The 17,217-nt window shown below is 43.6% G+C and overlaps 1 protein-coding gene across 1 annotated transcript in view; it reads right to left on the bottom strand.

The window, feature by feature from the left end:
• Window positions 1-17,217, bottom strand: part of fcho2 (FCH and mu domain containing endocytic adaptor 2) — a 263,593-nt gene that overhangs the window by 118,643 nt on the left and 127,733 nt on the right. The window contains exons 6-7 of the mRNA XM_070885934.1: window positions 11,469-11,567; window positions 9,101-9,197 (exon numbers count right to left, since the gene is read on the bottom strand). Coding sequence (XP_070742035.1) covers window positions 9,101-9,197; window positions 11,469-11,567 — 196 coding nt within the window. The remainder of the gene's footprint in view (window positions 1-9,100; window positions 9,198-11,468; window positions 11,568-17,217) is intronic.

The raw sequence follows: 17,217 nt of genomic DNA, 5'->3' as shown, positions 1-17,217 counted from the left end.
GGAAACAGTTTCTCCTTATTTAGTCTATCAAAACCCTTCAAGATTTTGAACACCTCTATCACATCTCCCCTTAACTATCTCTGCTCTACAGAAAACAACCCCAGTGTCTCTCGTCCCTCCACGTGTCTTTCATCCCTTGCGCCATTCCAGTAAATCTCCTCTGCACCCTCTTCAAGGCATCCTTCCCAAAGTGCGGTGTCCAGAATTGACCATAATACTCCAGCTGGGGCCCCACCAGTGTTTTTATAAAGGTCTAGCATAAATTCCTTGCTTTTGTACTCGATGCCTCTGTATGCAATTCCAAGGATCCTGTATGCCTTTTTAATAGCCTTCTCAACTTGTCCTGCCATCTTCAAAAACATGTGAACGTGCACCAGTGTGCCCTTTAAAATTGTAGCATTTAGTTCATACTGCGCCTCCTCATACTTCCTATCAAAATGAATCACTTTACACTTGTCTGCGTTAAATTTCTTCTGCCATGTATCTGTCCATTTCACCAGTCTATGTCCTCCTGGAGTATCCCATTTCTGAGTTTCTCCATTTGTGCCACTAATTTGTCTATCTTGTTACGAATGCTTTATGCATTTAGATAAAGAGCCTTTAATTTTAATTTTATTATTCCCTGCTTTCATCTTTTTCACTGATGCAGTATTACCGTTAAACACGCTGTCCCTTCCAGTCACACTTATCTTTACCCAAATTGCTACACTGCCTTGACTTTTCTCTTTGTATTTCTACATTTCCCCTCACCTAACCTCTTTCTCTTTCTCCCAACCACCCCCCCCCGGCCTTTTAGTTTAAAGCCCTATCTATTGCCCTAGTTATCGATTTACCAGGGCACTGGTCCCAGCCAGTTTAAGTGGAGCACATCCCAACGGAACAGCTCCCTCTTTCCCCAGTATTGGTGCCAGTGCCCCTGAATCAAAACCCATTCCTCCCACATCACTCTTTGAGCCACGCATTCAACAGTCTGATCTGCTTGTCCCTATGCCAATTTGTGCGTGGCTCAGGGAACAATCCGGAGATTATTACCTATGAGTTCTGCATTTTAGTTTGGACCCAAGCTCCTCAAACTCTCTCAGCAGAACCTCATTCCTAGTTCGACCTATGCCATTGGTTCCTTCTTGGACCACGACAACTGGATTCCTCCCCTTCCCATTCCAAATTCTTTCTCCAGCCGCAAGGACCCTTGCAGGCAACACAGCACTTCGGAACTCCTGGTCACAGCTGCAGAGAACAGTGGCCCAGAAATCCTGGTTTCTCCTTCCCGCGGGCATTTGACTGGATTCTAGAAAAAAGCGCACCTACCTGAAGCTGCTGTGCCCACGCGAGATCCCGGTCCAGAAGCCTCGCCTGACTGCACGTCGCAGCGTGTGCACGTCGGGACGTGCGCAGGCCTGGAGCTGGAGTCACATGGCTCTGGGCAGTCAATCAGGTATAGCACATTCTCATTCATAGTAATAGGACTCCTATTACTATGAATGAGAAACACCCCCAAACATTACATAAAACATTTAAAAAACACCTCACATAAATACACTATAGAAATTAAAGTTGATAAAAATGTTTTTGAAAAAAAATATTTTCTGATTTTTTAAAAAAGTTTTAATTATGATTTAAAATAAAATTACCTGAGTGGGCACGGTTTTTAACATAAATATGTATTTTTAAATTTTATTTCAATATGTTTTTAAATTTACGCTGGTAAAAGTGGGCTATGCGCCTGCTTTTACCAGGCGCAAGAGTTTTAAGGACATTCGCAGGGCAAGAGGTGGGCAAATAGCCCAGTCTCTGCCATGGAAATGTCCTCGCTCCCGATATGGGAGAGATCTGTCAAGTCAGAAACTTGACAGATCGGAAAAGCCGGTTTTCAGCGCATGCGCATTGCGCGCCAAAAACTGGCTTTTCCGATGCCTTCCCGGGCCCATAGAAACTCCGTACGGAGCCGGGGAGGCCGTGATTTCTGGACCAGTATTTATTCCCCTGACTATGCTGGTTCCTCCCACTAGTTTTGTGTTATATGCAAACTTTGAAATTATGCCCTGTATACCCAAGACCAGGTTATTAATAGACATTAAAAAGAGTAGTGATCCCAACACCGACTCCAGGGGGACACGACTGCCCACTTCCCGCTAGTCTGAAAAACAACTGTTCACCACTACTCTCTGCTTCCTGTCCCTTAGTCAATTTTGCATCCACACTGCCACTTCCCCTCCAATCCCATAGGCTTCAATTTTACTAACAAGTCTATGCTGTGGTACTTTATCAAATGCTATTTGAAAGTCCATATACACATCATCAACCGCACTCCCCTCATCAACCCTCTCAATTACTTCAAAGAACTCAATCAAATTAGTCAAACATGATTTGCCTTTAACAAATCCGTGCAGGCTTTCATCTATTAACCCATATTTTTTCCAAGTGCCAATTAATTTTGTCCCCGATTAATGTATTTAACAGTTTCCGCAGCACCGACATTAGGTTGCCGGGTTTATCCCTCTCTCCTTTTTTGATCAGGGGTGTAACATTTGAAATCCTCCAGTCTTCTGCCACCACTCCCATATCGAAGGAAAATTGGACAACTGTAGGTAGAGCCTCCACTATTTCCACCCTTACTTCCTTCAGAATTCTAGAATGTATCCCATCCAGACCAGGTGACTTTTCTACTTTGAAGTTTTCTACTTTGAGGGCTGCCAACCTTTTAAGTAGCTTCTCTTTATTTATTTTTATCCCACCCAATTTCTCTACTACCTCCTCCTTTACTGTGACATTGGAAACATACTCTTTACTGAGGATAGATGAAAAGTACTCATTTAGTACCACAGCCATGTCCTCTTCCTCCATAAGAAAATTTCCTTTTTGGTCCCAAATCAGCCCCTCCGTTCCTTTGACAATCCTTTTACTATTAATGTGTTTATAAAAGACTTATGGGTTCCCTTTAATGTTACCCACTAATCTATTCTCATATATGTTCTTTGCCCCTCTTATTTCCTTTTTCAGTTTTCCCCTGTACTTTTTTTAAAATTCAGCTTGATTCTCCTCTGAATTATGAATGAACCTGCCATTTCTCATAAGCTTCCTTTTTCTTTTTAATTTTAATACTTTTAGTGGAATCACTTGCTCCACTTCGTTCCCCAGAACGAGATCCAGCACTACTTCCTTCCTCGTTGGGCTGGAAACATACTGATAAAGTTCTCTTGCACACATATTTCTGGAATTCTAACCAAATATATTCTGTCTTTGAACCCTCAAGTACATCATCCCTCTCTAGTGCCAGAACAGTATCTTTGATCAATGCTGCCAACTTTTTTTCCTTCCCTATCTTTCCTGTAGCCAGGAATATTAAGTGTCCATTCCTCCCCTTGTTTGAGCCAGGTCTCTGTTATTGCCACTGTATCATAGTCTCATGTGGCTACTTGTGCCTGCAGCTCACCAACCTTATTTACCATGCTCCGGGCATTTATGCACACTCTCTCTTTGTCTGCCTCGCATTTCCCCGTCTGATCCCTCCTATTTCTGAACTACTCTTTATTCTAATGTTGTTGGTATCTCCCAGTCCTTTACGCACCTTGTATCTTCTCTCTAATGCTTCTCTCCAATGCCTCCCTCAACAAAATTAGTTTAAACCCTCCCCCAACCAGTTAACCTCTCTGCGAGAACATTGGTCCCAACCCTATTGAGGTCCATCTTGTACAAGCCCCTCCTGCCCCAGAACTGGTCCCAATGCCCCAGGAATCTAAAGCCCTCCCCCCTGCACTATTTCTCCAGCCAGGCATTAACCTCCTATATTCACTTGCTCCCCAGCTCCTGAAACTCTGTCTGCAGGAACTCAACCCTTTTCCTACCTATGTCATTGGTCCAAACATGAACCATCTTCCGGCTGTTCCCCTTCCCTCCACACACTCAGTGATATCCTTTACCCTGGCACCAGGGAGACAACACACCATGCGAGACTCACGTCGGTAGGTGTCTATCGCCGTGACTATCAAATTCCTTATGACCTCTGCATTTCTACACTTTGCTGCAACTCAGTGCAGTCATTTTTTTTTAAATGAGAAGTAGAATTACCATTTATCGTTTAAAGAAAAAAATCAGCTCCGCCCCTACAGAATCTAATGCATTTTAGCAACTAGTCTCAGAAATGCACAAAGGTGGCAGTTCCCATCAGTAGGGCAGCCACTGCATGATTAAAAAAAAAGGTTTAAGTCCATTCTACATTACATATGCATATATACACATACATATTTTACATAATGTAGTCGGCCTTCTGATCAGAAGTGCTTCCCAAAGCAAGTATTAAAACATATTTAATTGCACTGCAGTGACAAGACTGCATGCACACAGAAAAAGCATTACTACCTGTCAAAAAAAACTTTAAATTAATTGACATTACTGTACATTAAAGATTGATTTAGCCAAGGATTTTCATAATATATAGTTCAATGAACCACAGAAGCAAAAAATTGCTACCCTTGGCAACAAATCAGCGCCTACAGTTTAGGTAAGTAGTGTTCACACACTTTTATTATTGTTTTGCTTTGAAAGAAAGAACTTGCATTGAAAGCAACTTCAGGATGTCGTAAAGCACATTACAGCCAATGAAGTACTTTTTTGAAGTGTAGTCACTGTTGTAATCTAGGAAATGTTGTTTTCAAACGCCAAGGTGAAATCAAAACCATAATTCTGAATACACAATGGCCGAACAACAATTGTTACCAAGTTTTGTATTGTTGGACAGGATAAAAGTGAATGTGAGCTCATCAGCACACAAGACAATATATTACATAAGAACATAAGAAATAGGAGCAGGAATAGACCCTTTGGCACCTCGAGCCTGCTCCACCATTCAAGAAGAACATGGCTGATCTGATCCTGGCCTCAACTCCACTTCCCTACCCGCTCCCCATAACCCTGGACTCCCTTATCATTCAAAAATCTGATCTCCAACTTAAATATATTCAATGACCCAGCTTCCACAGATCTCTGGGGAAGAGAATTCCAAAGATTCACAACCCTCAGAGAAGAAATTCCTTCTCAGTTCCGTTTTAAATGGGCAATCCCTTATTCTGAAATTATGCCCCCTAGTTCCAGATTCCCCCACGAGAGGAAACATCTTCTCTGCATCTATCATGTCAAGCCCCTTCAGAATCTTATACGTTTCAATAAGATTACCCCTCATTCTTCTAAACTCCAATGAATATAGGCCCAACCCCTTCATCTCAGGAATCAACCTCGCGAATCTTCTCTGAGCAGCCTCCAATGCAAGTATATCCCTCTTTAAATAAGGAGACCAAGGGTTCGAAATTCAGCAGTGCAAGAAAGCAGGCGCACCTCCCGACTTTTTGGGGCCATCACCGCCAAAATTTTTTCGATTGATTTTCAGCTCAAAAAGTAGAAAAATGGGTTCCAGCGCTAACTAGCGCCTCCAAAGTGCACTTTCCAGCGGTGTGGCTGTGCTCATTGAAACGGCTGGTGATGTGTTTGTAATGAGCCAGCTGCTCCCTGGCCTCCTTAAAGATCAGGGTTTGCAGCTCGGCCCCGAGAGGGGAAGGAGTTTACTTTGAGGATGGCTGGTGTGAGAGGAGCAAGGAAGGCAAGCCGCTTCACAGATGCCGAGCTGGAGACCCTGATAAAGGATGTAGAGGGCAGGAGGAGACTGCTGTATCTGGACGTGGGGAGACCAAGTCACCAGGTTGTGACTAAAGCATGGAGGGAGATAGCAGAGGAGGTCTGGGGCACCTCCATTCATCAGAGGATTCCCATGTAGTGCAGGAAACAATTCCACAACATAATCCATCTTATGAAAGTGAGTATCTCTTCCAGCCACTGCTGACCTTGCATCTGTGAGCCTCTTCAACATTCTGTTATTTCCCATACTCACTGTTTAGTCACTCAAGCAACATTTCATTGTTCACGCCTCTAAACATATATGTGTGTGTTCTCGCAATGGAGGCTCCCTTTCATCTCATACTTGCAGCTGCATATCAGGGACAGACACGTGTGCACTCATTTCTGATGTGGTAGTCACCAACCATGCTTTCTTTTGCAGGCCAAACTGGCTCAGTCCAATACAAGAGCCACAATCCCTGTCATTGGTGGGACAGATAGTCGTTGAGGGTAAGGGAGGGTGGGACAGAATTGCTGCACGCTCTTTCCGCTGCCTGCGCTTGATTTCTGCATGCTCTTGGCGATGAGACTCGAGGTGCTCAGCGCCCTCCCATTCTTCCTCCACTTAAGGTGGTCTTTGGCCAGGTGCCAGTGTTCTTTTACAGGGCAAACTGGCTCATTATAGAGCTGAGCAAAGGAGGTCCTCACATCTCTGGAGGAGAGGACTGAGGCGCTGGTCGGCGGACATGGTTCGTTCCCTGTGGGCCAGGGTAGTGTGGACGCCGATGTGGGTAAGTGAAGGCCCTCCTTTAATGTGCTCTCTCCTTGAATGCGCCAGTGCCCACTGTTCCTTTCCTTCATGGAAGTCTGTTAGCTGCATCCTCCATGCCTTCATCCCCACCTCCCCCTCACAGCAGCCCTTCTCCCATCTATGCTTGCAGATGACACGCCCTCTATTGGCTCCAGTACTGGCGACGCCGATGAGGGTAGCATGGGTAAGTGAGGCCGTCTTTGAATGCATTCTCTACTTGAATGCGCCAGCGACTACTGTGCCTTTCATTCTGGAAGTCTGCTATTTGTAGGCTGCATGTGTCAATCCCCCACCTCCCCCTCACAGCAGCCCTTCTCCCATTTATGCTTGTAGATGACAGACCGAGTGGCAGCACACCGACCAGTCGTCGGTGACGAAAGACGTCGCACAGCATCTAGAGGCCTGCATCACATCCTTCTCACTTTAATCCCTGAAATCTTAGGTCTCAGCAGTGACGACATTGAGGGTTCAAGCCCTGCTGCGGGCATTCGTTTGGGGATGCCACTGAGGAAAAAGAGGAAGAGGAGACTGCTGGCACCAACGCGTCACTGCTTCCACCCACACACACCAGCTCAGATACTGGGAGTGTGGTGTGTGATATAGATGAGGTGGTACAGGGGTCTGCACCGAGTGTTGCACCAGGGCCTAGCGGGCTGCATCATGGTGAGAGGGCTAGGCAACCTCATGCCATCTCTCTGGGGGGGGGGGGGGGGGGGGCCGAGTCTGCACCGCAGTTCTGCCGACGAGGACTCAGATGACGCCATCGATGTAGCGGCATACGAACGAAGAGTGGAGACCATGCATTCCCAGATGTTGGGGACACTGACAAGGGTGCCAGAGATACTGTCGGAAGTTGTGAGGAGTGTGGAGGAGTCCGTCTCCTGCATATTCGACAGCTCTGCGCACACCATGTGGACTTCCAGAGTGACCGTGTGGATTCAGCTGTGATGCTGCAACCTGCAGGTGATGTGGCAGCTGCCATTTCAGCACGGGCATGAGGGAATTAACGTACCAGTGCTGGATTGGAGAGGATGGCCGTGGCCCTGGAAGCTCAGAATGCTCTTACGCACTCTGGGCAATAGGCCACGATGCATCTTACTGCTGTCAAGGAGCGTCAAACTGCTGCATGTCTGCTAGCTTTGAGGCTGGCTGCTCTCATGCAGTCTCTACTCGATGCATTCGCGGCTGGGTCCACCACGGGCCATGGGTACCTTCCGGTGTCGCGCCACACCACCAACCTGACCTCCCTCAACTTGGTGGTGGTGGTAGCGTGCCGCCCCCAGGGAGTGACTAAGGCTGCTTGGACCAGGATCCTGATGATGTAATCTCTCAAGATCACAACATCCCTGGCCCCAGACTTGCCACTCCGCCTGTGCCTCCACGCATGGCCCGAACCACGCCAGACTTAACCCTCCCAGGAGGGTGCTGCCCAGTCTGCATCTGGCCCTTCCAGGCCAAGGTGTTCAAAGGCATCCAACTAGGACATCTGTAGGTCCCACACAACAACCACAGCAGCCTTCCCAGACCCATGATGTAGCCACAGGGGAGACATTTGGTTGTAGTGTTAGGATAGGCACACATAAGAGGTGTTATAAAGGGATGCACAGGGGTAAAAAAATTATTATTTGTGATAGTTGATGGTAGTTTTTTTTTGTTTCTGTTGTGTTTTTGCACTGACTTTGATCATTTGATAAATCTTTATTTTGGCACATATATCTGGCCAGGTGTTTCATTTGGGAGTGCAATTCTGTGCGAAGGCACTCATTGGGATGGCCATGGAAAGTGGGAGCTGAAGGGTCATGTGTGGATGAGATTGTGTGAATCGTGCAGCTATCAGGCGTAGCTGCACCTCCCTTGCCCGCTGCCTCTCTGCACGTTGATGACGGCGCCACCTTCTCCTGCGAGCCGCCCTGCGTCTTACAAGATGCACCAGGTGTGCCCTTGCCAACACTGATCCCATTGTGCTTCAAGGCTCACCCTGATTACCAGGCCTCTGTAGCACAGAATCAGGCCTACAGGCTTCCACTAATGAGTCAGAATTCAAAGTCCTGAAAACTCTCCCAAATATTATAAATAGCACTCAGCAGGTTCAATAAAAACAAAGAACAAAAGTTATCAGTAAAAATACCCCCGGTCGCGGGAATCCTCCGTTGTCCTCCTCCAGCGGTGCCGTGTATCACGGCAAAGTGTACTGACCCAAAAAGCTGGCAGGGGCACTGTTCAAAAAAACCCTCCCTTTTTAAACCTGAATATGGGTGGCGTGCCCGCGTAGCAGCGGTGTGCACCCTGATGACATCACCGCAGCGGAAATCCCTTTACTGCGGCTTCAGTCTGCCGATTCCGGTGGAAGTGTTCACCGCTGAAACCCCACCCCGGGCTGTTTATGCGTCGGGGGGCTGGGGGCCAATAGAGCAGAATGCGTCGGCCATTCGATTTTGCCCATTGGCCGCCGAAGACCTGCGGTAACAGTCCCTCCTGGGACACTGAATTTTGACCCCCAAAATTGTACACAGTACTCTATGTGTGGTCTTACCAATGCCCTGTACAGTTGTAGCAGGATTTTCTTACTTTTATACTCCACCCCCCCTTGCAATAAAGACATTCCATTTGCCTTCCTAATTACTTGCTGTACTTGCATGCTAACTTTTTGTTTTTCATGTACAAGGGCCCCCAGATTCTTACCAGGTCTGTCTTTGCCAGTGCCTTTTGTTTCAGCAAACTTCTGTATCAAGCTTTCAACTGTAGTGTTCTCCATGTTCTGTACTAACTCTTCATGCACCTAAAAATGAATAATTTATTTTTAAATGGATAGATGCAATATATTTGAAATGGATCTAGATTATGTACAGGAAGTGAAAGTCGTAGCAAGCCTGGTGTCAATGAATGTTGAACAGGATTTGGGAGTTAGAAATAGCTGTACCCAAAACCAACAACCAACATATAAATTTAAGGGGGCTACATGCAATAAAATAAGGGAACACCTAGAGCAAATAGATTGGTAGAATTTACAAACATATGAAATTAACAGGTAGGAAAAGACCAGCTGGTCATCAAGCCTTCCCCACACCATGATGGCCAGAGCATTATGACTAAACATTACCTTCCCCACCCACCACCCCCCCCACCCCACTCCCCTCCTCCTGTATAACAATCACCTAGTAAACAGAGGGGGTAGATTATGCCTAACAGTACCAAGTGGACTGTGATAAGCCAGATGACATTTTGTACCTAGATTCCAGATGACGACTAACAAAGCCACTCACGAAAGATTATTGACCAAACACAAAGCACAAGCACCTTGGAAATGCCCAAGAAACTGGTTGCGGGAATAGAAGCAATGATTACTCGTTAGAATAATTATGTTGGGGTAGGTAGAGTACTGAGTAGGCTTGATGATAGAACCCTACTGTTTTAGTTACGTAAATGACCTAAACTCATACTCAATGTAAAGTGGGAAGGGCAGAAGAATTGTAGAAATTATCTCGAAAACTATGGAATAAGTTGGACAAAATTAGTATATGAGTAGATCAATGGCAGATAAAATATAATGCAGAGAGTGCTGCACATTGGATGGAAAAATAAGCAACACATGTACTCCAATTATGGTGCTAAAATAGCCGAGGATGAGACCCAGGATTCTTAGTAGACTTGATGCCCAATATATATTTATAAAACCAATGCAGAGTAGCAATCAACAAAGCCAACAGAATATTGAACTACATTGCCAAAACATTGAATACAGAGGATGTCATGATCAAACTGTAGTTCTGTGGTCAGACCACACCTTGAATATTGTATCCTGTACACGTTGTCGAGAGACATTCAATTGCCCCAGACAGTGCAGAGAAGAGCCATGAGGCTGATCCCAGATGTCATGGGTCAGAGTTATGAGAAAAGACTGGAGCAATGTAGGCTTTTCAGCTTGGAAAAGAGTCACAGAGATTATCTTAGAGGTATGAAAAAGATAAATCTGGAATATTATTTTAAATGAAATTGTGAGTAGAACAAGGGGCCAGAAGATTCAAATTAATAAAAAGTAACTTTACGATTAATATTAGGAAGTTCTTCTTCATACAGAGAGTGATCACACTTGCAATGGAGTAGAGGCTAAAACCTGGACACATTTAAGAAGCAAATAGATTTCGCAATAGCGGGAGTGTATGGATGGATGACCTAATATGACCTGAATGGTCTTTCTCATCCATTATCTTGTAATCATAAAAGAGTATTTGGTGAGTATACATTTGCAACTTATACCATTTTTAAACCAGGTTATGTTCTTTTTATCCAGTATTATAAAATAATGAGGTGCAGTTAAAACAATGGAACTGGGACAGATAACAGATTAGGGATTATATGCTAGCTTCCACAGCACAAATAATTTTCAGATAACACCCAACTACAAAGTGCAACCATACTATTAGTGTAGATAATCACACTGCCAACTATTTAACACCCAGTACCCATCCCAAAGTGGACGAGATTATTACAGTAAATGTGGCATTGGCAGCTTCTAATGATTAAAATACTAATTGCCACATATAGTCCATTTTATTACATAATATTTTTAAACATGTTTTGGAATCAGTGCTGTAATCTGCTGCTTGATGTAAACTAGGCCACTTATATGGTGAAATCATGTTGTCCAATATGTTTGTAGAAAAACTCACACACTTGTATAAAATTCCTTTATCTGATATTTCAACAAGTCATCAACACGTTTAATTTAACCTGCTCAAATTTATCCAGTTTATCCAGTTAAACTCCAATGGCAGTGGTTTTGCATAGTGGTCTGGTTTCCTCCAATTTTTTTTACAATGTCGGGTGGATTAAGAGACTGGCAGCAATAATGTATCTTACATATCTGCAGTTTCTATAGTCACATAGCACTGTTTATAAATGATCCCTTGGATAGCGTGTGATCAACAGACCAAATAACTTTTTCTTGTTCCATACTTTACTGCAAATCATGTTACTTAATAAAAGCCTGGGAAACTTGAATGTTATTACGTTTGAAATTTTTCACGATTTATTTTCACTGCTAACCTACCTGACCAATCTGTATGTGAGTTTCTTCTATTGATTGTGCAAAAGAACTCAATATTTCTTTCATGTGCCTAAGATGCGCTTCTTCAATTTCCTGAAATTTCTGAAGGGAAAAAAAAATGTAACCATGACAATGTTTAAAACAAAAATAAATTCCAAGTTTTCACAATTTTAAGTATAAACAAAGAGTAACATATATATGAAAGGTAGCAATAAATAAATAAATTAAGCAACATCAAATAAAGTGTGTGCCATTTATTTTGACAGTGCCAGGGATGCTGCTATTAAAGGCTGAGCGCAAACAGAAAGTAGGTCACTGGTTAAAAACTTGCAGCAGATGAAACGAGTTTGATGAACAAGCACTGTGGGCCCAGTTTAAACGAGAAAGCCAAAGGCAAATAAAATCAGGACTAATTAACTCTGGTCAATTCTGTGGCATTAAAGTTTTCAGTTATTGGCACTTACAGAATCCAGATACCTATGGAGGAAGCACTAAATAGTCAACAGCTGGGGTACAATCCCATTTGTCACAATTGCTGTTCAGCCATAAGGTTTTATGTTTTATTTACGCTCCATATATAGCACCCAAACGATTTGGCAAGCAATTGTTTGTCATCAGTAGGATATGCACTGGTGGTGGTATTCTTATGAGCTTTAAAGATATGATATCATTCAGTATTAAAACCATTCTCTGCACAGCAAATACAAAGTAACAAGCAGTTGTTTACAGAACAAAAATCTAATTCATGATGCAGATTAAAAAAAAAATCCATTCATGATGCAGATAACCCATCAGCACTGTAACACTTAAATTATATATATATATCATCACTCACCAATGTCTATCCTCACTATTTTCTCAACCTCTTACATACCTTCTAAAAGCCCGTATGTAAGCTTCAGAAAAAAAAAGAAAGAAGATTTTATCCTGGCAACTATTCACACTGCTCTTTAAGAGTGGTATTCCTTCCCTAATGGTAGGATTGCTAATATAATCATTCCAACACTAATGAATTACAATTAAAATATAATTTTAATGCAATGGTGCTACTGCGGATTAGAACATTTTCTTTTACCTTGAGACCTATATTCAAATCTTAGAGACTGATGTGACGAGAATCCCTTCCCTGTACAGGGAATCTGACGTGAAAGTAATATGGGCAGTCTCAATTCAGGTCCTGGTTCCCCTGCATTAAATTACCTTAATTTGGCATATAATTGGGAGACCATAGGATGGTTAGTGCAGGAAATGGAAAAATTTATATTTGTGCAGTAAGACTGCTCTTTTGGAATTGTGGCCATAAGGATGGCCACCACAATAGATACAGAAGCTCATACTTGCTCTTTCTGAAAGCAATGACTCATGCTAGAGCATGATCTCACAGATGCCTGCAGCAAACAGATTTCTTGTCCAAGTAACCATTCTTCACATGTGAACCTGGGCACTGAGTGCCTGGTTCTTCAATCACTATGCATCAAAGGCAAGCCTAATTCCATCCTCACTCAAAAAATAACTCCCTTCCTTTAAAACCAGCTAGGCTATCACAAGACAGTCAAAGAAGTGATGGTGTAATTCAGCTTGTCCCAGATTAGTTATATTGATATGACTTTGTCAGTAAACCTGATTAGGAACAAGGTAGATGATAGCAACAAATTTAAACCAAAGGGACAGGGTCTTATGTACCCTCATTTATAAAAACAGTTTTTTTTAAAAAGGCGTAAAATACTTTAAGAAAATGTATTAAATTGCCAAAATGAGACAATATACAAAAAATATTTATTTTTATGCTTTTTAAAAAATTAATTCATGGGCCAGCATTTATTGCCCATCCCTAATTGTCCTTGAGAAGGTGGTGGGGAGCCACCTTCTTGAACTGCAGCAGTCCGTGAGGTGAAGGTACTCCCATAGTGCTGTTAGAAAGGGAGTTCCAGGATTTGGGCCTAGCGACGATGAAGGAATGCGATATATTTCCAAGTCAGGATGGTGTGTGACTTGGAGGGGAATTTGGAGGTGGTGATGTTCCCATGCGCCTGCCGCCTTTGTCCTTCTAGGTGGTAGAGGGCACAGGTTTGAGAGATGCTGTCGAAGATGCCTTGGTGAAGTTCTGCGGTGCATCTTATAGATGGTACACGCTATAGCCATGTGCCAGTGGACAGAGTGGATGTTTAAAGGGCTAGATGGAGTGCCAATCAAGCAGGCTACTTTGTTCTGGATGGTGTCGAGCTTCTTGAGTGTTGTTGGAGCTTCACTCATTCAGGCAAGTGGAGAGTATTCCATCACATCCTGATTTTTAGATGATGGAAAGGCTTTGGCGAGTCAGTAAGTCACTCCCGATTCTGACCTGCTCTTATAGCCACAGTATTTATGCGGCTGGTCTCGTTAAGTTTCTGGTCAATGGTGACACCCCTCCCCAGGATGACGACGGAAGAGGAATTGGCAATGGTAATCCTGTTGAACGTCAAATGGGAGGCAGTTAGACTCTCTTGTTGGAGATGGTCATTGCCTGGTGCTTGTGTGGTGTAATTGTTATTGCCAGTTATCAGTCAAAACTTGAATGTTGTCCAAGTCTTGTTGCATGTGGACATGGACTGCTTCATTATCTAAGGAATTACAAACGGAATTGAACACTGTAGTCATCAGCAAATATCCCCACTTTGGACCATATGATGGAGGGAAGATTATTGATGATGCAGCTGAAGATGGTTACGCCTAGGACACTTCTCTAAGGAACTCCTGTAGCGATGTCCTGGAACGGAGATGATTGGCCTCCAACAACCACAGCCATCTTTCTTTGTGCTAGGTATGACTCCAGCCAGTGGAGAATTTTTCCCGATTCCCATTGAGTTCAATATACTGCGGCTCCTTGATGCCACATTTGGTCAAATGCTGCCTTGTTGTCAAGGGCAGTCACTTTCACCTCGTCTCTCAAATTCAACTCTTTTGTCCTTGTTTGGACCAAGGTTGTAATGAGGTCTGGAGCCAAATGGTCCTGGCAGAACCCAAACTGAGCATTGATGAGCAGGTTGTTGGTGAGTAAGTGCCGCTTAATAGCACTGTCGATGACACCTTCCATCACTTTGCCAATGATTGAGAGTAGGCTGATGGGACAGTAATTGGCCTTATTGGATTTTGTAATCCACCTAGTGGACTACAGATGTACTGCAACTACTGCTGTAAATAATAAAGGATCATGTGGCAAGGTCACATGAAGACAGGAGTTTCTGTTAAGGAGCCGTCTTGTGTGGTGTGTTTTTTAGCGATGTCATAAGAATATATCACATTGGCGATAAGAATAGGATTTCTGGATTCCCTAGCTGAAATTTTTGTCGGTGGATAATCCAGCCAATCAACAGAGACTTTGAGAGGTTCTTTGTTTTGCAGAACAGCTAAAAATCCAAGGTAAATTACAAGCACACCTGGCTGAACTGTCGACATTGCCAGAGTCCAGATGGCCGCGCCTATGGGAATAATGGGGCGATTGGGTGAGTTCCATCGCGATCGAGAGACTTTTGGAGCATATGTGGAGCGGTTAGAAATGTTTTTCACTGCGAATAATATCGCCGAAGTCCCTGATGATGAAACCCATAACCGGGTAGTTTTAGAAAGGAATCGAGCTATTTTCTTGACTGAAGCAGGCCCCGAGGTGTATGAAACCCTGAAAAATGTGCTTGTTCCCATCAAGCCAAAGGTCACGCCACTGATGGAAGCTCTAATAGCACTACAATCCTGAGCCCCTGGAAATTGCTCAACGTTATTGTTTTGGAACAGGAGATCAATTGAATGACAGGGATATCAGTGAGTATATTGTAGCTTTAACAAAGCTATTAATTCACTGTCATTTTGGAAACTTTCAGGACTGAGCATTGAATGACCGCTTTTTTGTGGGATGAAAAATGAAGTAATCAGAAGGAAGTTATTGATAACTCCCAACTTGACTTTTGATTTAGCTTGTCAGACAGTTCTGTCTATGGATATGGCTGACCAATACTCCCGAGAATTTCGCACCATTTCCAGTTGTCAGACAACCGAGGTGAATCGCCTGCAGGTTAAAAGTAAAAGGCAGTTGGACCCCAAGGCCTCAGCAACTGGCCACGGTAACAATACATTGACATTGTGCTATCGGTGCCTGGGACAACTCGTCACTCAAAGCTGTCCATATGTGAAGGCAAAGTGTTTCTTCTGCAAGAAAACTCGCCATCTTGCGAAGGCATGCCGACTGAAGACTAAACCGATGTTCAATGCTAGAAATAGCAATCGCCACACATTACATAGCATTAAAGAGAAGCAACAGGACGAGGAGGTTCTGGAGATACACGTCATCGGGAGCACGAGCATATCTAACAGCGATTTGTGATGTATTGTCATCGAAGTAGACGTTGCAAGAACCAGGATACCCATGGAAATCGACACTGGTGCATCCGTGAGCGTAGTACTGAAATCACGACATCTCGACAAGTGGAGTGATTTTCCACTGGAGAAATCAAAGATAGAGCTGCAAGGCTACTCAGGAGAGCAAATTCCTGTTGTAGTATCTATCACCATACCGTTGAAATACAAGGATCAGTTTCAGAGCTTGCCTCTCATAGTAGTGGCAGGAGACAAGCCACTAGATAGAAATTGGTTGGGATCACTGAAGCTGGATTGGAATGAGATTTTTCGTGTGGAAACGAAATTTGCAACAAAAGATGATATCATCAAGCAGTATCCAAAGGTGTTCCGTGAAACAGGCAGTCCGATCCAAGACTTCAAGGAGAGTGTCAAGAGTGCAGAAGGACACAAGACCAGTTTACTGCAAGCCACATCCCGCACTTGGAGAAAGTTGAGCAAGAACTCAAAAGACTAGAAACTGAGAACATTATTGCTAAGATAGAAAAAGTGTTCTATTTTTCATACATTGATGAACTGCCAGTCACAGGTGAGGAGATTGAATGAGCGACCAAACGTGACCCAGTTATGTCAAAGGTGTATGATTACATAGCAAATGGCTGGCCAAACCAGCTATCAGAGGAAGATATTCATCCATACTTCATTCATAGGAATGAATTATCAGTGGATAAAGATTGCATATGGGGTGCAAGAATAGTTATGCCAAATAAGTTCAGGTCCAAATTGTTAGGAGAGCTTCATGACCAACACCTGGGAATCTGCCTGACCAAGAGTTTTTCACAGTTACTTATGGTGGCTAGGTTTAGATAAAGATATAGGGTTAGAATTTCCATTAGCTTACCGCCCAGTTTTGGCCACTGTGGGCGATAACCAGGTGAACGAGAAATTCCCCACCTGAGTTACAGGGCCGGTTTCAAGATACCGCTGGGGAGCGGACCGCCGGCGTGCACCGTCCTCATATTGCCCTGGCGCGATACTTGGCTCAGCGGTGACCCGTAGGGAAGTGTGAAAAAAAACACCCACGAAAATCAGCAGAGCTAGGCGGTAGGTGAGTGGTTCTTCAAGAAAAAGGTTAGTAATTGTTTTTTTACTCATTATTTTAAAATTCTGTTGTGGTGATTTAGGTTAAAATGGTCTGGAGAATGTTTTAATGATTTTTGTGTTCTGTTTTTTGAAAAAATAGTGTGTGTTTTTCAGCTCCTAGACCCAAACCCGTAGCCTCGGGGTAAATTTTTAGTGAATTTTTTATTTATCGCTCATTTTCTTTAGGAACCACCCAATCGACCCTAAATTCCACTTTTTCGTCGAGAATCAGTGTGCAACGCCCATTTTTTTCGCTGGGCAGATTTTTTGGATGGGGCGATAA

Source organism: Pristiophorus japonicus, chromosome 1 (genome assembly GCF_044704955.1).
Source record: "Pristiophorus japonicus isolate sPriJap1 chromosome 1, sPriJap1.hap1, whole genome shotgun sequence".
NCBI lineage: Eukaryota > Metazoa > Chordata > Chondrichthyes > Pristiophoridae > Pristiophorus > Pristiophorus japonicus.
Note: the sequence above shows the minus strand (reverse complement) of the source record. Positions and strands in the feature narration are given on the sequence as shown.